This window comes from Eschscholzia californica, unplaced genomic scaffold (assembly GCF_041429995.1).
Source record: "Eschscholzia californica isolate CP2 unplaced genomic scaffold, dmEscCali1.0.p SCAF_2, whole genome shotgun sequence".
Taxonomy (NCBI): domain Eukaryota; kingdom Viridiplantae; phylum Streptophyta; class Magnoliopsida; order Ranunculales; family Papaveraceae; genus Eschscholzia; species Eschscholzia californica.
Genome location: NW_028238309.1, coordinates 59000854 through 59028034, shown reverse-complemented (window position 1 = coordinate 59028034; position 27181 = coordinate 59000854). Strand labels below are relative to the sequence as shown.

The 27181-nt window shown below is 34.8% G+C and overlaps 2 protein-coding genes across 2 annotated transcripts; both read right to left on the bottom strand.

Moving 5' to 3' along the window:
• Positions 1–70: 70 nt before the first annotated feature.
• On the bottom strand, positions 71–6178 carry LOC147559654 (YTH domain-containing protein ECT4-like). The gene is made up of 8 exons (XM_086661549.1): positions 5918–6178; positions 4858–4921; positions 3968–4118; positions 3810–3883; positions 3188–3703; positions 1971–2519; positions 1619–1831; positions 71–1156 (listed from the first exon to the last, which is right to left on the bottom strand). The coding sequence occupies exons 2-8, from the start codon at positions 4858–4860 to the stop codon at positions 413–415; spliced, it is 2250 nt and encodes a 749-aa protein (XP_086517675.1). The 5' UTR covers positions 4861–4921; positions 5918–6178; the 3' UTR covers positions 71–412.
• A 13668-nt stretch (positions 6179–19846) lies between these two features.
• Positions 19847–26357, bottom strand: LOC147559653 (DEAD-box ATP-dependent RNA helicase 40-like). Its single transcript, XM_086661548.1, has 9 exons — positions 26023–26357; positions 24512–25684; positions 24187–24405; positions 23101–23169; positions 22271–22540; positions 21842–22192; positions 21406–21683; positions 20262–21275; positions 19847–20156 (listed from the first exon to the last, which is right to left on the bottom strand). Exons 2-8 carry the CDS (start codon positions 25661–25663, stop codon positions 20267–20269), a joined length of 3348 nt encoding a protein of 1115 aa, XP_086517674.1. The 5' UTR covers positions 25664–25684; positions 26023–26357; the 3' UTR covers positions 19847–20156; positions 20262–20266.
• Positions 26358–27181: the final 824 nt, after the last annotated feature.

Below are 27181 nucleotides of genomic sequence, written 5' to 3'. Positions count from 1 at the left end.
GGCAGTTTCATAGTGGTTACGAGCTGATGGATTACAATGTATCCGTAGGAATTGATGTATAATGTAATCATTTATCGAAAAAAAAACATGTTATTGAATTATAAAAAATTGAGTGGAGAAAAAGAGAGGGTTCAAACTAACCAATATTATTCTCTGTAAATGTGAAACTAGTGATGATAGAAGTAAGAACGAAGTTCTGAAAAACAAAGTAACAAAAGTGAACTCCAAAACTATGACAACCCCCAATAAAGACACCTAAACCCCCAAAAAACCCTTCTCACCAAAATTATCTGGATAACACCACTCTTCGCCAAACCATCCATACCAACCCAGAAGGACAAAAGAACAGTTCGGCGAATGAATGGTGCAGTTAGAAGAGTTGTCTGGGGATGAAAGTGTCCGAAGAAAAACTTCACTTCTCGAAATTTTGTGCTTCCGAAACAATTAAATCACCGGAGAATGAAGACTCGGTAAACCCATTGATCTTCACAGGCATTGAACCCACTGTGACAACATCACCTTCTTCAGTATCCTGATTTGCCAGGGCAGCCATCGAACCCACGGCGACAACATCACCTTCATCAGTTACCTGCTTTGTCAGGGCAGCCATCGAACCCACGGTGACAACATCACCTTCATCAGTACCCTGTTTTGTCAGGGTAGCCATCGAACCCACGGTGACAACATCAGCTTCTTCAGTATCCTGCTTTGTCAGGAAAGCCATGGACATATTAGCTTCAGTTTGCTTCGGATCAGTAACAAGGACACCAATCTCCTCAATAACAGATGTTATCTCATCTGCATCTTTAGCTTCATCACTCTCAACCTTTTCTTTTCCCTTACTTGAGTTTGTGAGAACTGGTTCACATGGAACTCCCCCACTTGGTGTCACCACCTTCCAGATATTATTCAGATCACTTCGCCTGGGTTTGTCGCTTAAGACCGGAAGCGAATCAACAATACCATTTGATTTAGCTGAAGGAACAAATGCAGGTTTAGAGAGAGAACCATTGTAGCTTTCCCCGAAAAGCCTTTTCTTCTCTTCCTCCATAATCTCCTGCCTCAATTCATAGAACGATAAATCATCAAGTAAAGATGTCTTCGATTTGAAATTCTTAAAGATTTTCAGCATTTCCAAGCCTGGTTCAAAGTATATCTGCACGCACACAAGCAAGTTAACGACCTTTTTGAGTTCGATAAAAAGCTACTCTAAAGTGGAAGCGATGTATCAATAAGTGTGTGTGTGTATATATATATATATGTACAAGATTTGATGAAAACTCAATAGAAACACGGTCGAGTTAGTTGTATTGAATCGTCAGTGATCAGGGTCAGCACTCGGCCTGCCTCGGACCACGAGCGATCCCGCTCCTAACTGCTTAGGGTTAAAGGAAATATATTTTATCCATGCTAGGAAAATATAACAAAAAAAAAGCTAAAATTGATGACATAATAACTTCTAAGATGTTATCATGTAATCAATATATTAGATGCTAGGAGGACCAGCCCGAACTTTCATAGAAACAGCTCCCGTAGCAACAATAAAATTGGACTTTTAGAAGAGCTTACAAAGAAAAAAAACAAGGTAATGAATAAATTGATAGGAATGTCAAGGCACCTCCTGCGTATCTCTACTGTTTGTCACCGGCTTATTCTCGTTGTTCTCCAATATGATTTGTCGAAGGTAAGAGTTTGGCACATCTTTTATCATATGCCACTTAACAGGAAAGCTACCATTCCATTTATCTTGCTGCCAGAACTGCATATCAGCGTCGAAGTCAACAGGACCTACCATTTCTGCAACACCACAGAACTGTCCACTTGTGTTAACCTGCATCAAAACTTATACTTCAGCAAAGCTGAACACGAAAATAAGTGGCGAAAGCAGACAATGTAGGAAGTAGCAAGAGCAGAGGGGGAGGTTAGGTGAAGTCTCTTTTGCCAAAAATATAATGCGCATAAAAACTCACAGAGAAAAATAGGAAGATAGGACAGCCTCTTGGACTTTCACCAGCTATTCCCTGAGCAACTTCAAATGCATTGTTCAACTTCTTGTTCCCGCTAGAAGTACTTGTCCAAACATTGTATTTTATGCTTTTATGAACATCATCCTCGCTATAAGATTTAATAACAAAGAATTTAGCATCACTGTAGCTAACTAGGAAGTTTTCACTATTATACTGATCCGCACGAATAGTGCTATTCCCTTGTCCAGGAGCAGACCCACTATCAGTATTGTTTGATTCAACAGAAACAGATTGCACCAAATTGTTGTTTGACCTAATAGACCTAGGCCCCCGATTCTGGTCATCAAACACACCAAGGTATCCATTTCCATTTTTCAGATACCCGCTATAATTTGATTTCGTCTTAAGCTTATCCACACCCCATCCACGTGCCATAGACCCATTGCCAAGTAAACCATTCGCGGATGAACCAGATCTCACTGGATAATGGGAAGAGAAAACATCGACTGGCCATTTTTCAGCCACTTGAGTTGATCTAGAAGCCATTCTCCCCTGTGGACATGGAACAAATAATGAGTATTGAGTGAGAGCAGATTCGTTGAAAGTTAGTACACAGTTCTAGTTCGGTTTTTTTTTGCCTTTCTCAATTTCAAATATGATACAGTACATGAATTTTACATACCAGTTTAATAGGTAGATGTCTAATCAGGAACAAACAGAAGTTCGTGAGAGTTGATTGATCATCACTTGTTAACTAACCATCTTAGTGTGACAATATGAGAGACTCACAAGGATTTAATAGTTTAAACTTCCTAATTGTGCCCTCATCTAGAACTAGCTTGGAAATACTCTTCTGATTCCCCAATTAATGGATGTGTGTCACTTCTATTCATCCTAAACGTAATGATTTAAAAAGCAAAGTACAGATTTCTAATTCCAATGAGGAACAACCTAAATTCATCCACCAGAAAAGACCTAGAAACAAATCCTACATGGCCGAAACAGCCTATGTATAAAAGAAAAACTCCTCAAATTGGAGACACGAGGAAGTTCTCGTCATATTTTTGCCACTATGTAAATCTATAAAGCTAGAGCCAGGTCCAGCTAGTCTGGAGAAGAGCTCCGCTAAGTTAATTTCTTTCTTTTTGCATTAAATTTTAGTTTACTTTTACATAACGGCATTAAAATTCGGCAAACATCATTTAAGCTGACCATCTTACCTGACTAATATATGCTGGGGCTGAACGAGTAAAACTACCAGAACCGACGCTTTGGATGCCTACTGGAGGGATAGTCGGTACAGCATCAGATCTTGACCCATCTGTCGTAATAGCTAAATTTGATGAACTGAAACCATTTCCAATGTTTTTAGCTCTTACATGTCCTGCAGCTGGCGTTTGAGGGACTACACTTGTGCCAACGGGTGCTAATGTAGTATTATTACTTACACTTGAGCCTCTGGGTTCACTAATAATTGAATTACTACTATTAAAAGAATGGGGTTCAAATGAACCATTAAAGATGCCATTTGGACTAGGTTGATAAACAAGCGGGTAATAAGCCGAAGGGATTGGTTGCTGATAAGGGTCTCCTGTGTAATATGGTTGTGCCCCTACATATGAACCATCAACTCCCACAACAGCACCAGGAATGCATGGGTTATATGGATTAAACTGAGAATGAGTATATCCATAAGGAGTGTAGTATACATAAGGAAAATTTTCAGTCTGTAAACCCTGCAGAAAGAAACATGGTTTGTAAGTATAAAAAAAAACTATAGAAGCACAGGAATAGGAAGCTTAAATTCAAGAAGCAATAAAGCAAGAAGAATTTTTTACTTACTGGGTAATTGAAATTCTGACCATCTAATGCGAAAAACCCATTGTGGCCATTCCATCCGCCAGGAGTGCCATATCCTGAATATCATAAAGTTTAAATATATTGCCAGTATAGAAGGCATTGCTGCTTTTAGAGATAAGAATATGAAAGTTCAAATTTACCTGTATAATAATATTCAGACATGCTGGCAGCAGCAGGATAATATACCCCTTGACCATAAATGTATCCAGGAGCCCCCACGTTCTCCATGGGTTCAATTGTTCCCATAGCTGGAGTTGAAACCACATGTGAGTTTACCCCAGATCCTTGAATCTAAAAACAAATCGAGGAAATGTGATTTAGACATCAATAACATAATTCAAAAAGGGTCAAGAAACAAGATCTTGATAAAAGAAAAAGTACTCGAAAAACAACACAAAAGAAAACGAGATAAAAAAAAAATAGGATGTTGGTTCAAAGTCATGAGATGAACAACGAAAGCTTAAGCTACAGTGCTTGGTACATGCAGCGAGTAGCAACCTGCATTATTTGTGATGTGAGCTCGTAGACGGAAGCTACTACGGAGGACCGCAGTAACCATGATCAAAAGTCTAACTAGAACTTTAAAAAACAAACAGTAACCTGAGTGAACTTCAATGACATCAATTATGTAAAAGCACAACATAACTAGTTTTTCTACTTTACTACCATAGTTTAAAGTCTGAAGTGTTGCCAAACAACTCAAAACTAACAGTGAAAAGTCTATAATCATAGCATAACAAGTCCCCTTAGCCCTAAAACACATCCATTTTTTCCGTAGCCTAAAATACATATGCCTCGAGAATGCCTTGCCTCAAGGTGCGCCTAAACGCGTGTGCCTCGTTTGTTTTTTCAAACATCGCGAGCAATAATAATGGCGTCAATTCAAATACATAGATGGTACTAAACAGTGCATATATAGAACTTGTAAGTTAGCGTACATAAATAATATCAATAGATAAAGAACTAATACTTTCAAAATTGCACTGAATATTGTATAACAAAGTACTATAATTCCCTGATAAGAAATTACCATGATTGTTTCAGTAGATCCACTGTCCGAACCATCACCTCTTTCCGTTCCAGTACTGCCGCCGCTAGAGGATACAAAATAAAATTTCAGGTAAGGACTACTAAAATAATAAATTGGTAAGAGTCGAAAATTGAGCCATGCACAAACCAATCACAACAATGTCCATACCCACTAACTTCATTACTAACATTCATGTTTCACACAGGCATCTGACGTATACAAAGATAACATATAACTCAAATGAAACACTAATCAACCTCAATAATTAAATCCAAATCTCAACCATAGAGTACACGAAACAATCTATTTTATCATCTGGTAGCTAATCAGATTGGACACCAATATAAAACATACCAAACAAAAAAGAACTTTAAGTTCCTTGTAACTAAAGCTAACTCTAATGAAAACTTCAAATACTCAAACCGACAAATTTTTTCATATACAATAAATTCAAAGGAAGAAAACTTCAAGAGACTACCAAGAGTGTATCCGCAATACCGTGTACACAATTTTCTCTGTTTGTGAATACGAATACTAAGATACAGTATTACAGTCAAATAGATAATGACCCAGAGGGTAATATCAATGTTAAAAGCACATAAAAATTACTCTTTGAAAGATGAAAACAACTCTCAATCACCAGTGGCGTTTACCGAGTAAGAAACCACAAACGAATTACTCAAATGCCTAAACTATATAAGAAGTTCTCAAATTTAAACAAAACCAGCAATCAATTTTATTCAAAACTACTAACCCAGTAACAGCTTAATCAAATTTCAGTGAATCAAAAGTGTTTCACTACGAGATGAAAGGAATGATTTTGAAGTAATCAAATAGTTTGTACCAATAAAAATTTAACTGCAAAATTTGAAGGAAGTAACTCTCGTATCAAATTAACTTAAACAGAATAATTCTCACACTCAGAACAACATTATATGATCATATTTTGGGGAATTTGATTTGGAAACACCATATTTTACTGTAAATTAAGCTAAAGAAAGAAATTTGGAGAAAAAATAAATAAAACAGGAATTTAAAAAAGGAGGTTTCAGAAGAATACCAGGAAAGGAAACCTAAATTCAGGCCATAAGCATGAATTAAGGATTCCTAGAACAAGAGGGTAAATCTCTTCAGACAAGAACAGAAGCTTCCCAACATGTTAATTTTGGGTATTGTTTGAAGTTGAACCTCTAAGAATAAGAACCCTAGCCCTAGAAAAAGGGGAATTTTGGTAGAGTTGAGGGAAACAAAAGAGATTCCAAAAATGCATTTGTTTGGAGGGAGAGCGTTGAAGCGGTTGATCAATAAAATACCCCTATCCGTGTTTATAATTTCGAAACTGCCACTAAATTGTGGACTTCTTTTACTTCTACATAAAAATTCATATTTATGAAATTACTAAATTACCCATCACCAACTATGAATCTTATTAGAGACGAGTACACCGAACCCCGACGTGCCACCCTTAACTCGAGGAGTTAATATCAAGTTCGCCCTCATTCTTATCCAAGGACTATTTTAACCCTTCGAGTAAGTATTTGCAAAAAAAAAAGAAAAAAAAAAAAGGTGATTGATGATTATATTATATGCATATCATGTTCATGGAAAGCAAAAAAAAAAAAGCACATAAATCTATCTCAATCTCTTTTACGCACCATGTTATATATTGTTTATTCAAGACAGACGGAAAGAATCCTCAACGGATAAACCGTTTACAATGATAATATGTTTTGTAGAAACAAAACTTGCGAAAAATTCAAACCGTAACGAAGTTTCTTTTTCTTTCTCATCAAACATTCACAACATGAAGTAAATCTATTATATTAAAATCACAACAACACTGAAGTGAGAGTTGATTCCACTTTGACCTTAAGATGACCAATTCACCAAAATTGGCCACTTGGAGGGCCAATTCACCAAAATTGACCCTCAAAGGGTATGAGCTTTCAAAATGACCTCCTTTTGCATCAACCTCAATAGGGGAGGATTTTTTCTTTCTCATATTACCTTTATTCTTAAAACATTTCCACTTTACTTGAAAAACATTTTTTTTACTTTTATTTCTTTGATCTGCTACTTCTTTCTCTTTAAACCGTCACCACCACAGTTTGCCCAACACCATAGTTCTTTACATCTCTCTCGAAGATCTACAACAATTTTAGAAAAAGAGAGAGAAGATTGTGTGGTAGGGGGATTCCGAAAGTGGTTGGAGTATGGTGGTGGTGGTTGAAGGACGGAGAAGAAGTGTAAGAAAACAAAATTTATTAATAAAAATTTAACGAAAGGGTTGTTGATAGGTTGTTGGTCGCCAGGTCGGTCGAGTGTTGGTGATTCTTTTCGACAAATAAGATGAGTGAAGGATAAGGAGGGAAAATGTTTTCGAAATTAAGGGTAAAATGAGAAAGAAAAAATCAACTATTCAAGTTGACTGTCAAAATAATGAAAAAGAAAGTCATTTTGGAAGTTAATATTTAGGGAGTCATTTTGGGATTCTGTCAATGTTTTAGGAGTCAAAATAAAATTAATCGTAATTTATTTTTTATCAAAAAGCTGTCTACCTTAGACCCTAATAGGAAAAAAACCCACTCAAAAATAATAATGTCAAAAAGACCCATTTTTTGAACACTTTTCAAAATGTTCACAACATATGTAATTATGTTGTTAACAAGATAACATATTTTTTTCATAATTCCCATTTTTACCCTTATATGTTGACAACATATATCATTGTGTTGTTATAAAATGTTGACAATATCTATAATAATGTCCCGACTTATTATAAAATGTTGGCGTCATGTATAATTATGTTCTTAACAACATATATAATGTATTAGTCAAACTATTATTTGTTCGTTAACGGATTTGTTAAATACAAAAGATAATATGTATAACATTTTAATTTTTGTAAATGACAAATAAAAAAATGCTTTAGTCTTTATATTTATGTCGAAAGCAAAACAAAAAATGCGGAAACCATTTATTTTTTCACAAGACAAATCGAAAAATGTTGTAGCCAAAATGTTTGTGTTAGTTTGTCTATGTAAAATGCAAAAGAAAAAAATGCGAAATATTTTGGCAAAGCAATGTCTAAGCAAAAACGAATTTGTTCAAAAATTTACAAATTGTTGAGACAAACTAAGATTTGTTCAGAAATTTACAAAATTTTCGAGAGCAAACCAAGAATTGTTCAGAAACGTTCAAAATTGTTTTTGACGTTGATTTGGACGGAAAATTTCATTTTGGAGGGTAAAATTGTATTTTTACCTACTGGGTTTTTCTTCATTATTATTTAATATTGGGCCTGATTCTCTTTAACTTCCCCATTTTGGGCCTTATAATTACCGGATATGTAATTTTATGTCAAATATATCATGATACCTTCAAACAAGTCAAAGACCAAAACCCCCAATCATATTGGAAGTTAGGTATCTCACTTATCTCTAAAAACCATTTACTATCTAAAAAGTGGCTGGATTTCTCCATTTTCTATCAATCCATCTTGACCTTGGATAGGAGATCCTCATCATCCGTAGAGATCAGCCAATACTCATATTTTACAACTTAAATTTTAAGTATGTGGTGCTTTTTTATTATTGGACTCTCTTGTCTATATGTGAATTATCTCCTTTCAACAAAAAAAAAAAAAAAAGAATTACCGCAATCAATTAGATCCAAAATCCTTTAAAAAAAAAAAAAGAGATCCAAATCAATTTGAAATACTAGTTAAAACTAGTCACACATCGATAAAATAAAATATTAATTTTGCTTATTCAAATTTCAGATCTGGCTTTGGAAAAAAACGAACACTTTTTTCTTTATACAAATCCAATAGATGAATAAAACGTATACTATATTATATTATTTTAAAATTTTCGTTATCAACTTTACAAATATTACACCCTAGCGTTAATATACACCCAGAAGAAAAATTGTTTACCGAATAAAACTAATTATATTATAAGAACTTAGATACATTTTATTTTATCATTGTTTTACATTTCAGATCCATCGTAATCGATCTTGATGGTAGGAAAAGAATACTATATAATTGTTGTTAATTTTTAATGTCCCATAAAACATTTTAACACCATTTTTTTGATGCAAACATTTTAACACCCTGCTAAAGCGGGACACATATGAGAACAACGTATTCCTTCTTTGAGCCATTGAATGACTTTGGAATCTCTTGATTTGTTGATCGAATTAAAAAAAAAAATCTCTACCAATGTTGACGAAATCGGAAAACTTCAAATCAAAGGCATAATGTCTTTTATGGAGATATCTGATTTCAAAAATCGAAGATGATATATTTTGCCGTTAAAATACAGTAATTTTAAGTTTATCTTACTAGTGAAACTATTCAAGATTCATAATAGAAGTAAAGTTAATAGACATATCAATGAGAATGGGCAAGAAAATATACCTTTCAATCGATGGAGAAGTCTGCACATTATTTTCCGCCATTAGAAGAATTAGGTAGTTGTTGCAGAAAAAATTGACTAAAGCACAACGACGATGATTCGAAATACATCAAAGAGTAACAGAATTTTATAGAATCGAGGAAGAAACATAAAAGGGTAAACATTGATGCTGGAACAATCATTTCTCTCCCTCAAGACCCTTACCATACTTGGATGGAAACACAATGAATATTTTTCGAAACAAGTCTTTAAGCCAGTGCAAAATCCTTATACGGCTGATTCTGTTGATTATTTGTTAAGGGAAAATGTGGAAAGTCGATGAATAATAACGGATTTTAAATCAACAATATTCTTTTAGCAAATCAAATTTTCATTGTTTCAACAAAAAAAAATCAAATTTTCATTAGAGCTATAAATAAATACCCAAAAAAAACAAGAAATAGAGGAAATCAAATCAGTCACAAGGAGGAATCTAGGTTTCCACTGTGAAAAGTCAAAGTCAATAGACTTAAAAAGTTAAAACATTTAAAAGAAATTAATCCTCTGCCCGGCTAATATCTCGACTTCGTTATGACTGGAGTATGTCAATTTAACCAACAACTGGAGTATATCCGTGTGTAGTGGACAAATCAAAGAAAAAAAATAAAGTATTTTTATCTCTAAATCTTGTCCGTTACAAATTCTAACTGAAATTCAACACAATTTTAGTAGGACAAAGTATCACAGTTGGTCCCAAAAAGAATTACTCTTCTTTTACTTTGTTTACAGGATGATAGCAGTTTTACTTCTTCTTTTCGTGAGTAGCTTTACTTATATAGAATTGTTAATTGTGCTTGCCCTTTTGGACTAACGGGAACACCCAGACAAATGTTATGTAATTTGATGTTTGACCAAACTACCCTAAAATTATGTGGGGTACGAATACACTCTTTTTTTTTTGTGCGAAGCGAAGCAAAATAAGTTGTCTTTATTTTTCATTTTTCTTCTTCGCTCGAGATCTAAAAAATAAAAAATGACAATATTTGTAAAAAATATTTATTACTGGAGTCTTGCCATCCTACAAAGAAGAGAGAACCCCTTTCTCTATGAAGGGGATTGTCCTTTCAAATAGTTATGAGTCTGAAAAAATTCGTTAGATTTTTTGGTGTCCGAAAATATTTAATTGAGTTTGATAAATTAATATATTAATATATTTAATGGATATCTAGTCCATTTGGTCTCATCTAGAGAGAAAACACAAATCTCTAGAATAAATATTATTTCATAATCCCTAATATAACCTTTCCATATTTTACAACTGATTTACCTTCGAAATCTATGCATATCTTTTTCCATATTTATCTCTCATATTTCTCTCCAATCATGTTTCTATTCAAAGTAAGGATATCTTCATTATTTTAAGTAACGAAAACTCTTTATTTGATCTCTCTAAAACCGATTCAGTTGACAAACCTCCACTAAACTCAGAAAATCTTATTCTTCTACATTATATTGTTGTCCAAATTCATTATTTATCAGGTTTAATACTTTCGAAATCTTTATAAACACCATTGTTAATATCTAATATTTCTTCTTATAACTAAAACCCTAATTATTTCTCTCTATTATAAAACGTATCAGATTTATGATACATATATCTATAAGATTTGTTTACTAATTCATTAACTTCGAATGTATGATGTTTATTTTCTCTCTCTAAAATTTTCATAACTGTTTAAGAGCTTTATGTTTATTCCTTATTCAATGATTTATAACTAAAACCCTAAAAATTTCATAACTATTTAAGATCTTTATGTTTATTCTTTATTCAATGATTCCTTCAAAGTTAGTATGTTATGTTTGCATCCAGTCATAATATCATATTTCTTTAGATCAATGTTTAATCTTCTGTTGTTTCTGATATTTCGTGAGATCAGATTATCAATCATCAATCGAATGTTTGATGTTTATTTTCTTTCTCTCTCTTAAAATTTCATTTATGTTTTTGATCTTGATGTTTAATCCTTCAACTCGAGTTTGACATTATTGCAATCAATCATCATAGCAGATATCTTTAGATTTGTAGTTTAAGCTTAATGATATTCTCATTTTTTTTTCTTCAGATCTGGTTTTCAATCCGTACGGATTTATGAAACATTTGTTCTTTCGTACGGTTACTCATAACAGAATTTACAGCACATGTACTTTATCGTAAATTATCACAATTTATAGTAAAATATGGGTAATTTATAGAACATTACCCGTGCTTTAACACCAAAACAGTACTCATTTCATTAGTAGAAATACTTCGCTTTACTATCAAATCTCGTGTACTTTGCAATAAAGTATATATAATTTACGTATATCTTCATGTTCTTACCATTATGTATATAATTTACGTATAAGTGCACATAAATTATGTATTATTTATTTACCATTACGTGTACTTTTCACCCAAAGCAGTAGCCTTGATAAGTTTACCAAACTACTCAAAACCTTCAAATGTTGTCAAAATTTGACAAACATTATATATAATTTACGAAACTGTACATGTAGTTTATAATACAATATATGATTTTTTTTTCTTTAATGTATGTGTATTTATGTGTGTAGATTTGATATACCAGATGAAATTTCAAAGAGAATCATCAAATCAAAGTGAGTCAACGAAACTAATGGAGAGTACATGGATGGGCACCATTTTTGAACCAAAGAAGATTTTGTACTTTTTTTTGTAACAGAATGTAAAGGATGTGTAATGTAAAAGAAATTATGTGTAATGTAAAAGAAATTATGTGTAATTTATTGAAGAAGACCTACGTACATTTGATAAATTATGTTGTATACTTAACAAATGATGGTTTCCTCGTCATAAATAATACATAATTTACGTATTTGTTTCATAATTTGTATTCTATGTGTATTTATGTATGAGTAAAAACGAAAACATATGTTGCTTTAATGTACATATGTTGCTTTAATGTTATATACTATTTCCAAATCTGAAAGTTAAGTGAGAGAAAGTGATATATATGTTTTGTATATTAACCCCCAAATCACGCTAAATTGATCCTAGAAATTTTACTATTTCCAAATCTGAAAGTTAGGTGAGAGAAAATTGATTTGAATCGAAAAAAATTTACATAGTAAGAGAGAGAAAATTGATTTGGTTTCCAGATCTGTAACGAGAGAGAAAATTGATTTGGTTACAATTTTTTTTTGAATTGATTTGGAAATTGATTTGTTTTCCCAAACGGTTAGAAGATAGAGAAAAATCAATTTCGGATTTATACGTTAGCTGCTTTAAATCCCCTAAATCACGCCCACATTAGAAACATTCCAAATTCACCCTGGAAAATTAAAAATCCCGTGATTTTTGTAGGAGGGACATGGACGGTAGTTATCTCATAAAGAATGGGTTATTATGTCCATAATGTGAAAGGACTAAATATCCATGTTTTGGGAAGATTGGATCATAAACCTTTTTTGACTATTTGTCAACCTTCGATTTGTGATCAATTGGTCATCTTGTCTCTCGATCATAAGTGTCTGATAATTAGTTTTAGCCCTCATAAGTATAAGACAACCTGTTTTGGAGTCCATGCGAGCCTCACAATCAATTTTGGGCCCCATAAACGTTTGGAACTTTAGGGGTATCCCTCCCAGTTATTTGAAAGAATGAGTGAAAACCCCAAAATTCTAGACCCCAATAGGAAAAAAACCCACTCAAAAATAATAATGCCAAAAAACCCCATTTTTTGAACATTTTTCAAAATGTTGACAACATATGTAAATATGTTGTTAACAAGACAACATATTTTTTTTCATAATTCCATTTTTACCCTTATATGTTGACAACATATATCATTGTGTTGTTATAAAATGTTTACAATATCTATAATAATGTACCGACTTATTATAAACTGTTGGCGACATATATAATTATGTTCTTGACAACATATATAATGTATTAGTCAAAATATTATTTGTTCGTTAACGGATTTGTTAAATACAAAGGATATTATGCATAACATTTTAATTTTTGTAAAGGACAAATAAAAAAATGCTTTAGTCTTAATATTTATGTCGAAAGCAAAACAAAAAAATGCGGAAATCATTTATTTTTTCACAAGACAAATCGAAAAATGTTGTAGTCAAAATGTTTGTGTCAGTTTGTCTATGTGAAATGCAAAAGAAAAAAATGCGAAATATTTTGGCAAAACAATGTCTAAGCAAAAACGAATTTGTTCAGAAATGTTCAAAATTGTTTTTGACGTTGATTTGGGCGAAAATTTTCATTTTGGAGGGTAAAATTGTATTTTTACCTACTGGGTTTTTTCCTCATTATTATTTAGTATTGGGTCTGATTCTCTTTAACTTCCCCATTTTGGGCCTTATAATTACCACCCCTTATTTGAAAGAGCGATACCTTATTAAATGTTTAATTAGGGAAATCTTCATGTTTGAACTAGTATTGGTAAGCCGTGTCAATCTTCATTTTGTCACTTCCGTCCACGACCTCTCTGAAGACCCCAAGTCCTTCTTTGTCTCTCTTGGGACTCTCTCTCTCTCTCTGTGTACTCTCTCTCTCTCTCTCTCTAATGTTGTAGATCTCAAGATTCCACCGGAATTTTTTGAATCTTGAAGCGGTGGATTACTCTGAAAAGTTTTAAATCTATTTTCGAAACTTAAGAAACTCGAGAATTCAGAAAGAGTAAAAAAAAAATGAAATTTTATTGGTACAAATTTGATGAATTAAACAAAGACTAAATTTCCTTTACATAGCATTAGGGTTTCCAAAACCTAATTAAATTCGAATTGATCAAAAAGAGAACAAGCAAATTGAAATTTTATTGCTAAAAACTTGAGGAATTAAACAATCATTGGATTTCCTTTATATCACATTTAAGTTTCCTAAACCTAATTAAATTCGAATTTACCAACTTGCTAAACATATAAATTACGAAATCTCAACAACATAGAAAACTACGTAAGAAAAAAATTAGTGGAAAACTTACTAAAAATGGTAGAAGAATTTACTAATAGTCTGTTTTGAGGGCCTAAACGATGGGATTTGACCCCCAAAGAGTACGGTCGTGGCAGTAGTAGATAACTAATGTACAAACCATTATTTCGCACGTACGCCCGAAATTTTGTCCAATTCCGACACTTATAGTTTTAATTTTCATCGTTTTTGTCGCTTGCTTTTATATTTTGTCCCATCGATTTCTTCCATGTGTTTTTCAGCCAATTCCAATGCATCAGTGAATATTGTTGGATCTCTTATCGATATGAATGAATAGGCAACCAAAAATATGTATAGACGAAGATAACAATATGAAAAAACAACTTTTTTGAGCTTAAAAATGGACTTCAATTAATGGAGTTTTGATCTCTTCAATCAATGTTAAAATGGAGGAATACTTCAGTAGAATTTATTGATTTATTTATGATTCCTATGGAGATAATAATTATTCACGGACAAAATTAGTGGTGCTTATTGTTGTGGGCCGGCCCAACCCAAGTTGATGATGGTATAGTCTAGCCCATTTTGGCAATGAGCTTGGGTTCGGGCAAAGCCCACCCCTTTCAATTTTTTTAACATTAATATTAAGGATTAAGTAATGTAATTTATATTCCATAATCATCTTTCCTTTCTCATAAATTTTAGGGAAATGTTAAGTGTACAAAGAATATTTGACAAGGTTTTTGACAAAATTCTAAAAGAACGGCCGGGATCAAAGTCAAACTTTCTTTTCCTTGTCAACCGGAAAACATGAATTCAATGAGAGATTCTAAAATTCAACCCTTCATGTCTTAACAACACAATGCTATCATGCTATTCTTTCAACCTTGCAAAATGTTTCATAAAGAGAAATTTTATGCAAAACAGAAAATGTTATGGTTTGAGTCTTCTTCTATAGAAGATCAACTATCTGAAGATGAAGATTGTGGCGGTGATTGTGTGGTCGGAGAAGATGAAGACTATGATGATGATGGTGGTGGCAGTCGATGAAGGAGAATGGTTCTATGTGGTTGATGAAGTTGACTAACGGAACAAAGAAGAAGAAGTTACTCAGATGGAAATTAAAATGTAAATAACGACATTTTTATCTTGTATCACATGTGTGATTTGCACACCTAACATTTAAATAGAAGCTAACGATTTCCGTTCACGTGGAGAATGTAAATTAAAAGTTAAAAAAAAAACGGGAGTGTAGTCCTAATATCGATATAAAAGTGGGGCAATGCCTATTATTAAGAGCATTTTTGTCTTGATTCACATGTGTGATTCGCACAACTGACATTTAACTAGAAGTTAACGTTTTCTGTCCAGTAATGGTATAAATTAAAAGTTCTAAAGAAAAAAGGGGTATAGTCCTAATATCGGTTTAAAAGTGAGGTCAATGTCAAAATCTCCAAAAATTACTATCTACTCTAATTGTCTGTTTGAATTCCTTTTTTTGTTACAAAGGTCTGGTTAAATTCTTGATTTGTTATCTTTTGATTGAGAGAAAATATAAAATTTGATTGTATTAAGAATTTTTGAGTCTATAGACCAAAGAACGGTCCCTAATATTAGTTTTAGTCCTCCCTAATCTCATTAAGAGTTTAAAAACCAAATATTAATATTAATGGATATCAAGTCAATTTGTATACATCTAGAGAGAAAACACAAATCCCTAGATACATAAGAAATCTTAATACCTAAACTAACCTTCCTTAAATATAAAAACTCATTTATCTTCAAATTCACCAACTATCTTTTCCATTTTTATCTCCACATTTCTCTCTCCAATCACGTTCCCAAACTAAGTAACTGTGATCTTCATTAACCGAAACTTCCTAATTTTCTCTCTCTCTCTAAATCAGAATCGTTTGGTAATCATCCATTAATCTCAAAAATCTAGTTTCTTCTTCATTAGAGCAGCCGAAATCATCTTCTTCATCCTTTATCAGGTAAAACACATTACAAAAGTAATTTTTCGTTCCATTGATAAGATTCTATATTGTGTTTCAGGTTATTGTAACAGATTCTTTCTCTCTAAAGTTAATCATATCTGATTTTGAGTAAAAGTATCAAAGATTTTCTTTACTTTTCATTAATTTGTAATGTTTGATGTTTATTTTCTCTCTCTTAAATTTTCATTATTGTTTTTTATCTTGATGTTTAAAAGATCTGATTAGTTCAAATCGAGTATGTTATTTTTTCAATCAATCATCATATCATCATTCTTTAGATAGTAGTTTAAGCTTAATGATTTTCACATTTTTTTTCTTCAGATCTCATTGTTCTATCCGTACAGATATATGAACCAAACGGTTTTCCGTACGGTTCTTCATAACAGAATTTACATTACCTGTACTTTACAGTAAATCCCCATAATTTATAGTAAATTACGCAAACATCTTCCGCATCTTCCGTACGATGTTTTTATAACAAAAAACATAATATATGTATTTTGTAACAAATTATCCATACTTTATCAAGAAAATCCAAAACATTATATTAATGTCCATATATTATGAGTAATTTATTAACAATTACGTGTACTATTAAACTAACACAGTCAGTAGCGTGTGGTGGGGTGTGCTCCCGCACAGGGCCCCCCACCACATGGCCCCAAATTTTTTTACTTTCCTATACTTGTATAAGGCTAGAGTTACCCAAAGGCCCACGTGAGAAGTTATTAAGTTGGTGGTGACTCACAACCCAAGTTACTTACTCTTCCAATTTCACTTTTCTCTCTCCCCTTTTGGCTATATAATATTCTCTCTTATTACCTTCTCTCTGACAAGTAATCCAGTACTCACATTGGACGAATTATTGACTCCTTGTTACCTTATCTCTCTCTACCCATGCTCATCAAGTAAGTCTTCTTTCTCTAGATTATGTAAAAACAGACTAACTACTACTGCTCACTTAGTTTTGTTTGTTGTTATAAGCAATAAAAAGTAGAGATTGACTGTGAAGGTTTAATTGAATATTTTGTTCAAAAAATGCGAGGAGAAAAAATATCAAATAAGAATATTAAATGTAATCATTTAGTTCAAAATACGACCTTCAGATTCAATTTGTTGATGGAGTATTTTTTTTATAGTTATATTATTTAAAATTTTATGTTTATTATTCTGTGTGAGAAAAATTTATGTATGTAAAAAGTCCCGTTAATATTTTGGCACCGGACTCCCAATTTCTCAGCCACGCCACTGAACACAGTACTCATTTCAAGCTGAAAAAACTTCGCTTTAACACAAAATCTCGTCTACTTTGACGTAAGTTATATAATTTACATAACTATACACGTCGTTATAGTAAAGAATGCATTGTTCTATTAAATGCATATGTATTAATGAACCAGATCTTTGGTTTCGTACAATTTTATGAACCAGGTGTTATTCCGTACGTTTATCATAACAGAATATACAATATACGTAATTTACAGTAAATTTTCATACTTTCTAGTACATTACGCAAACATCTTCCGAACCATGTTTTTATAAGAGAATGAACCAGATCTTTGGTTTCGTACAATTTTATGAACCAGGTGTTATTCCGTACGTTTATCATAACAGAATATACAATATAGGTAATTTACAGTAAATTTTCATACTTTCTAGTACATTACGCAAACATCTTCCGAACCATGTTTTTATAAGAGAATGTAAAATACGCGTAATTTGTTATACATTATATATAATTTATAATAAACTCTAAAACATCGTATATGTGCCCATAAATTATGTATCCTTTATTTACCACTACGTGTACTCTTCACCCAAAACAGTAGCCTTGTTAAGCTTACCAAACTACTCAAAACCTTCAAATATTGTCAAAATTTGACAAACATTATACATAATTTACGGAACTGTACATGTAGTTTATAATACAAAATATATATTTTTGTTAAATGTATGTGTATTTATGTGTGTAGATTTGATATAACAGATGGAATTTCAAAGAGAATCATCAAATCAAAGTAAGTCAACGAAACTAAAACTTGATGGCTGGGATAAAATATTTACTGAAGTTGGTCAGTTGTTTCCTGGTGATGCAAAAGCATTTGGATATGCTCTTCGACAATATAGTGTACCTGTTGTTTGTCCTGCTCAAGACTACAAATGGAGAGTACATGGATGGGCACCATTTTTGAACCAGAGAAGATTTTGTACGATTTTTTTGTAACAGAATATAAATGATGTGTAATGTAAAAGAAATTATGTGTAATTTATTGAACATGACACACATACATTTGATAAATTACGTTGTGTACTTGACAAATGATGGTTTCTTCGTCATAAATAACACATAATTTACGTATTTGTTTCATAATTTGTATTCGATCTGTATTTATGTACGAGTAAAAACGAAAACAAATGTTGCTTTAATTTTCCCACAAAAATATAGTATTTATAAATCTGAAAGTTAAGTGAGAGAAAGTGCTATATATGTTTCGTATATTAACCCCAAATCACGTTAAATTGATCCCAAAAAATATATACTCTTTCCAAATCTGAAATTTAAGTGAGAGAAAATTGATTTGAATCGAAAAAAAATTACATAGTAAGATAGAGAAAATTGATTTGATTTTGAGAGAGAAAATTGATTTGGAAATATTCGTATTGATGGCGTTTCGTTTTGATTAGGATTTTTGTTGCTGATTGATTCGGATAATAGGAAAGAGAAAATTTGATTTTCAAATCTGTTTAAAGGAGAGAGAAATTATGATTTGTTTCTATCCGTTTTTTGGTAATAAATCTCCGTATTTTGTGCTAATAAATCTCTATATTTTTTGCTAATAAATCTCCACGCGAAATTTGAGCGTGGGACATTGACGGTAATGTGTTTAGAAAGTGAGGGTTTTTATGTTCATAATGTAAAATGACTAAATATCTATATTTGGAGAAGATTAGATCATAAACCTTTTTTGAACATTATTTTGGTTTATATACCGAATTATTTTGGTCTATATACCGAACGACCCTTGTATGAAATGGTATTATTTAGTCTAATTTGACAGTTACAAATTAGGCAATTTCATGATATTTAGTTAGGGTTGTCGGTTGTCCCAAGGCATTTAGGGGAACTTTAACATAATGACACACTGAAGATATACACCCATTCAATTCAGAGGACAACAACTTATTAGATCAAGAGGACAACATCTTATTCAATTAACAACCTCTACTTGGTTCATCCTTCCTACATATAATTAAGTATGATAAAGTTTACCACCTTTAGGGTCTTCTCATTTTGGATTTTTTTTTCATTTTGTGACCTTTAGGGTCTTTTCATTTTGTTAGTGTAATGTTCTACTCCTTTAGCTTCATGTTGTACTTTATTTTTGTAAATCTCATGTTGTAATTTATTTTTGTAAATCTCATGTTGTACTCTTGATTCGGCTATCAGGCTAGGCTTTGAACATCATTTTTTTAATCTCTGTTGTCGTTCTTCACATTGTTAGAAAATTCCTACCCATATGCATTTTAAGGGTAAAAAAGAAAAAAACTTGTTCCAAGTTGGATTTCGGAACAAGTGAATATCTTCAACAAGAAACAAAGCATCAAACTAATGGTCATCTCAAATATAATGTTCAATGAACTTTCCTTCATTAACAACCGCATTAGATTTTCTGTTTTGTTATTGTAAACTGTCAAGAAAAATACCATATTCTAATATCTTCAAATGAGCAGACAATAAACGACATCAAAGATGTCATGACACAGACGCCAAAATGGATTTGCATATAACACGATGTACTCTACTTCGCCCCTGGCTGAAAAACTCGTCAACATATCAGAAGAAGCATAGCATTTTCCAACATGCCTTAGATTCTTCGAAATGAACAAACAGTTGCTCTTTTCATGGCACAATAACTCCAGATATTCTCTGATTAACTGCCATTGACAAAACATTAGAGTTAAGACAAATAATACCCATATAGGTTGGCTCCGAAAGACACAAGGAAGAACTAAGAAACAAGTCTGTAGGTGTAACCAGACCTTCTTTATATCTCTGACACCAGCTGAGGGTTTGGCTCGACTTCAGTTGTGATATCTCCAGCGACAATATTCTCGGCAGCAGACGGATCTTCGGGGTGGTCAGTCACTGGAACCGGAAGCGTTCCGTCACCTTCATTCCCAAGGGATATGGGGGAAATGTGTGTTTCTGAGGGAGGGATTTCATTTTCAGGTGGAGTTTTCAGGTCGATCTTTTCTTCATGGGACTCGACTCGGTCATGGCTGCGACCACGGCTGCGGCTGCGACTCCGATGGTGGGACCGACTGCGGCTCCTACTACGGCTGCGGGACCAGCTCCTGCTTCTGCTCCTGCTCCTGCTACGGCTTCTGCTTGGGCTCCTACGCCTATAACTCCGACCTCTATCAGGACTCGGGCTGTAACTTCTGCTATAACTTCGGCCCCTACTTCTTCCGTCCGAAATGCCTCTCCTGTCGTTATATCGCCCCCGCCCATCCATATCGTTGTACCGGTCATTTGGCGGGCCCCTATCATTCCGACCACCGAAAGGGCCTGAAAATCCTCGACCACCACCACCACGGTTTCCACGTCCACCGAACAAGTCATTTCGCCCACCCCCACGGTTGCCGAAACCACCATCTCTCATGCCGCCACGGCCACCAAAACCTCCATCTCTCATGCCACCACGACCACCAAAGCCACCATCCCTCATGCCACCGCCTCTGCCACCGAAACCACCACCATCCCTCATGCCACCACGACCTCCAGAATCCATACGGCCAACACCACCAGAATCCCAACGGCTCATTACAGGGCGTCCATTACCAAAACTATGCCCACCAGCAGCCATATCTCGCACTTCTTGGGGCACTTGTTGGTTGGCCCCTTCCAATAACTTCACAAGATCAGCTGCATACTTCCGATCTTGATCACAAAAGAATGTATATGCCAAGCCAGTAGCACCAGCCCTACCAGTCCTTCCAATCCGATGGACATAATCCTCAATTCCCGTAGGAAAATCATAGTTGATCACTACCCTGGATTCAATAGCTCCAGAATGTAAGCAATGAACAAGCTAACAGTTTAAGCAAGTATTTAGGCTATGTAAGTAATTAGAGAAGTTCAACAACTAAAGAACATTTTAATAATGACCAAACAAAGAATTACTTGATATCTTTGATGTCAAGCCCCCTAGCTGCAACATCAGTGGCAACTAAAATTGGAGCTTTTCCGCTCCGGAACTGGTTCAGAACCCAGTCTCTTTCACCTTGAGACTTATCTCCATGAATTGCAGCGGCACCAAAACTACGGCCTATAGTGCGAGCCAGCTGGTCACACATCCTCTTCGTTGAGCAGAAGATGATAATTCTGGATCCACGCTCTTGGGATCTTAGAATCTGCTCCAAGCGCCTTTGCTTGTTCATTTGTGGGACAACCTCAACATACTGCAAATTTAACAGAAATTGTGATTTCATGCGAGCTGCTAACAAAAAAAGTGAACTGCCACACCACGTGCAATACTGCGCAGTTGTGCCCATCTGTATATACCTTTGTTTTCCTTGTTAATAGAATCTGTAACAAGTTTGAGGTTTTCATATAGTACCTGTGTAATAGCCTTGTTTGCAGCTAGCTCGTCAACATTCCCAATGTTCACCTGGACAGGATTCACTAGAAGATCACCTGCTATTTTTCTGACTTCTTTAGGCCAGGTAGCTGTGTACATAAGAGTCTGCCTTCGAGGAGGAATCTCATTCACTATCTTACGGATTTGAGGCTCAAAACCCATGTCAAGCATTCGATCTGCCTCGTCAAGCACGAGTAATGAGATTTGACGAAAGTCTATCTTTTTCATCTCAAGAATGTCATTTAGTCGACCAGGAGTAGCAACAACAATGTCAGCCCCACGATCTAATTCCTTTAGCTGAGGGCCTTTTGGAGCTCCACCATATAAGCACTGAATAAAATAAAGAGAATCAGCTATCTGAATAAACAAAAAAGAAAGAAGAAAAAAAAAACTAAACTAATCACGCACTGTGCAAGAGACCCTCGAAGATCGGCCGAATTTAACAGCCTCATCCTGTATTTGTGTTGCAAGCTCCCGGGTAGGGGCCAAAACTAATACTGTTGGGCCATTCTGAGGACCATTTCGGCACCGCCTTAAATGCATAAAGGCAGGCATTAGATAACCCAAAGTTTTCCCGGATCCAGTTTTGGCAATGGCTACTATATCCCTGCTCTGCAACGCAATTGGCCACGTCTGTGCCTGAATTGGGGTTGGAGAAGGAAAACCGGCCAGGTGAATCTGAAACAAAAAGAGAAAAAATAGAGCCTTAAGTACATTTAAAGATAAATATCCACTCTATAATACACCTCAAAATCGATATCTACTTTCACATTCATTACTGAAAAGGGAGAGAAAAATAACTAAGAACAATTGCATGTATCGACGGTTGCTTACTGAAGCAACTCGAGGCAGCAAAAGCAGGACATTTCAGACCATGTGTAGGAGGCAAGAACCAGAAAGTCCCACCCACATCACGTGTGATCCCTCTCAAAAATTGTCGATAGGAAAGCCACCGATATACATTTTGCAGCCCTAAAGGACAAAGCAGTTGCCCATTATTGGGTACATATAACAGTGCAGCGTACGACATATGCTCCTCTTCTGGAGCAGATATCGCACCTGCGACAAGCGACAAGCGACAATGAATGAGTTTAAACTTATATTGTAAAGAAATGCATAACCCCAAACAGCAATCAAACACAACCGTCCTAACAGATCAAATATTTTGGTAAAAGATATAAATCTCCAAGTTGTTTAAAAATAATAAAATGCCGGTGTTCAAAGTGAAGTGAACTTACCTCTCTGAGTATCTCTGGAGGGAAACCAGTGTCTTCGAAGGTCATGAAAGGAGCAGGAACATTATCACCCTAATCAATTAATCCAAGTCATACACCACCCAAATTTATCAAATTACAATTGGATCCAATATATACTTTCCAAGTAACACCTTATGAATATTATTAGCAAGACAGAAAGGAAAAGTTTGATTTCTGAAACCTAGAAGAGCACCAATACAGAACAAAGTTCCCAAACACAAAAAACAAAAACAAAATATTCCATTAGCATCCATGGAGTGGGACAGAGTTATCACAAGTAAATATGCACAAAGAACCACGGGGGGAGGTTTGGATCTAAAATAATGCATATACAAAATTATGTAGGCAAGGATAGACCATATACGAATAAATGTTAAAGTTCTTAGAAAGCTCTTAGCAGTTATTACTTATTAATTACCTATGACACAGAGTTATACTTAATTAATAACTTCAAGTCTCAGGTTTCCTGAAGTCCTATAGAAGCATATTAATCAAACTGGATTATGGATGTATTCTTCACCACCCATTTGGTATTTCCACATTTAGCACTCGTTATAAAGACGTTAGCATCAGGATATAAGGCACATCCAATGTGCACAGTCCATGCCTACATCAACCGAGGCGCAAGGAAAGTGCATGCCTGCCTGAGGGAAGCAAAATGCGACTAACATAAAACCTGACAATTTGCATAAAAGAAATGTATAACTAGAAACTTCAAACAAACAATAGATAGAAAAATATATAGATAATCGTTTATGGTAAGCCATTATGAAGATCAAAAGTTCAGTTTTCTTATTCGCATCCACATGTTAAGCTTCCAATTTGGGATTCTGTATTCAATATGAGCTAATAATTACCTCGGTCGAATGACTACTTCGCTAGAATTGAAAACTGGTAACCATAACAGTATGACAACAGGAAGTAACATACTAGATACCATGAATATTAATCTGAAAGGCAGAGACTGTCTTCCATTTATACATCTACTAGCCTATGCAGAAAAGTGAAAATCCAGATTCCAAGTATATAAGTTATTTTAAAGTTTAAACTAATAGTTGGCTTACAGACCGATGCAGTAACTTCATGTTGTCGACGATACGCGTCGACAGGTGAGAGATTTGTGGTATCTGACATGCCAAGTACTCTTGGAGATGGTCTTGTAGGTGCGGTATTAGGATATGCCTGTCCACCCGCAGCATGATTGTACAAGTGAGGCTGTGCGGGACCAGCTCCAATGTTTGGCCCACCAGCATGCATGGGTGCCACATTTTGAGGCATCCTCATATCCTGATACAAAGTAGCAAAAATAACAGGAACCACTACTTAAATATGAGTAACAAAATGGCATAAAGTACATCCAGAATTAGGGCCCCCAAAAGTACCAGTTTAATACCTGCTGATTGCGGGACATGGGGATTGCTGCTAGCTTTGGCTGTTGAATATTCATCATAGCAGCATCTTTGTCAGCATTATAATACGACCCATTTCCATCTCGTCCCCGTGTTTCTTCTCCATACCCCATCTGCAGTCCAGCTGGAGTCCCTCCCTGTTGCTGGTTATGGATCTTTGCTGGTCCCATATGATTGTGAACCATGGGTCCCCCCATTGGTTGCCAATGAACAGTATTAGTCCCAGCCTGCGGAATTTGACCCAAAGAAGAGCTACTTTGTGGTACATTAACGGGAGGGCCTCCAAACTGCTGAGGTTTTACAGAATGGACCCCAACATTTGGATTCTGAATAGAATGGTTTCCAGCTTGAGCATTGTGAAGGGAAGAACCAAGTTGTTGGGTCTGAGGTCCAGAAAATCCTGTTTGCTTTCCGTGTTGATACTCAGTTTCCTCCCTACTTGGATAACCCATATGCTGACCATGTTGAGGAGGATATTGCTGCCCATGTTGAGGAGGATACTGCTGCCCTTGTTGAGGTCCTTGAGGAGGATATTGATGTCCCTGTTGAGGGGGATATTGGTTTCCTGGTTGATGTGAGATTTGTTGTGGCTGTGATTGTGGAACTTGCTGCCCCTGCGGATGGATATTTTGCTGATACATCATGTGTTGCATCTGCTGAGGCGGAAATTGGTGGCCTTGCTGGGTCTGATTCTGCTGGGGTTGCTGGCCCACTTGATGCATTGCGTTTTGCCCTAGCTGATGTGACTGCCCTGGCTGTTGAGACATCATCTGTCCCTGGTGTGGCATTCCGTGACCTAATTGTTGAACTTGTTGTGCAACTTGATGCGGCATTTGTTGTTGTGGTGCTTGACTCGTTTGCTGTACTTGCTGAGCCAAAACTCCATTGGGTTGCATTGTCTGTTGACTCATTGGCAATGACCCCGTTTCTGGTGCCGAAACAACAGAAGGTTGAGCAGTTGGTAGTGAAGGAGGCAAAGAAACTGGTTTTTCATACTGAGTAACATTCGTCTCAGGATTCCAATAGTACAAAACCCCAGTACTTCCATCAACCAAACCTTTCCAAGGTTTTGGAAGACTTGGATCATCAGGTGCATATCTAGGGCCCAAGGAAGCTGCAGCTGCCTCGGTCGCCATGAACAAATTAAGATCAAAACCCTACATTTAACAAAAGTAATCAACAAAGAGTCCATGTCCAGATACAAAAAAACTTCCAAAAGTACAAAATTAGCTTATAACACTAATTACCCATACTCAAAAATATGACTAAAAAACAAGTTTTAGTCTCAAATTAACCTTACCTAACTTTAATACAATTCAAAATTCATCCAGATTCCAAATTAGGGACTACCATAAAATACATCTATCACAAAACTATGATACTAGAAAGAAGAACGACTTCTAGAAAGATACATAAAACCATTTAGGGCCTAAAGAAATCTAGGTTAGCACAACAAATTTAAGAAGAAATGAAATCAAAACGTTGAGTGGCTAACCTCTTTGACGAACTCTGAAGAGTTAAGATTGAACCAAATATTTCTCTCTCTATCTCCTACCAATGCACAAGAAGAAATAACCCTAGAACCCTTTTCTTGAGGGTTAGGGATGGGTGAGCGTACAGAGAATTCGAATCTTATGATGTTCCAACTATATCAAAGTAATAATAAGATATTTATTTTCAGGCGTTTATGTTTAGGGTTTCGTCCTATTTGGGCACCTTCTCGCTGCTGAACTCACGTAGCCCGTGCACGTGCCCGAAGGTAACGGAGTTAGGAATACACCCATCACTTGAGTCTTGAGTTAGGGGTCGTTTTGCAAACAAAAGTAGGATTTTTGTTTCTGACGGAATTACTTATGCTTTACTAAAGTAAAAAAGATTACAAAAGTATATTTGGCAAAATAGTTGCTTATAAATAAAATAAAATCAACAACTTAATTTGACAATAAAATTGGCTTTTCAAATTTTTTTGTTTTTCTCTTCTTGTAGAGATGATTTATCGATGATGTATCAATGTCTTGTAACGACTAACGTAGATCGTAGTAAATTTTCCTTCAAACAAAAACTTTAAGTGAAATAAGAAATGTTTGCTTTACTAAACAAATTTTGAAATTTTTGCAATCAACTAAGTTAAAAAATAGAGTTATTTCCCAAATAGCCCCTAACTTTGTGACTGATTACCTCACTAGTTGGGGGATTATCCAAATGCCAGTACGCACTGGTGTGAAGGAAACCCCCAAACCAAATTGGAATTCCAACGATGAGGTACTCTCTCCCTTTTGTCTAAACAAATAAAGAGATAAAGGAGGCAAAGGATAAAGAGAGAGGAAAGATTAGAGAAATGATGATGGTCAGAGGTGGTGTGGTGGTCGGAAATCGGAGTTGGTAATAGAAAGAAAAAAGTTTTAAGAAAAAGAAAAATTAGAGATCGTCGACACTGGTTTTTTGCCCATAACCAGTACTAGAGTGGAGAAGGAATGACAGTAGGGACAAGGAAAAACAAAAAAAATCTTTAAAAAAATCTCTCTTAAAATTCTTGTTTCCCCAAAATGGTGGTCTTGAATTGTACGACATTAATACATGAGAAAAATAGAACAAACTTAAATATTATGGAGACGATGTCAGAGAGACCCAAAGACCAAAATTCAATCCCAAAC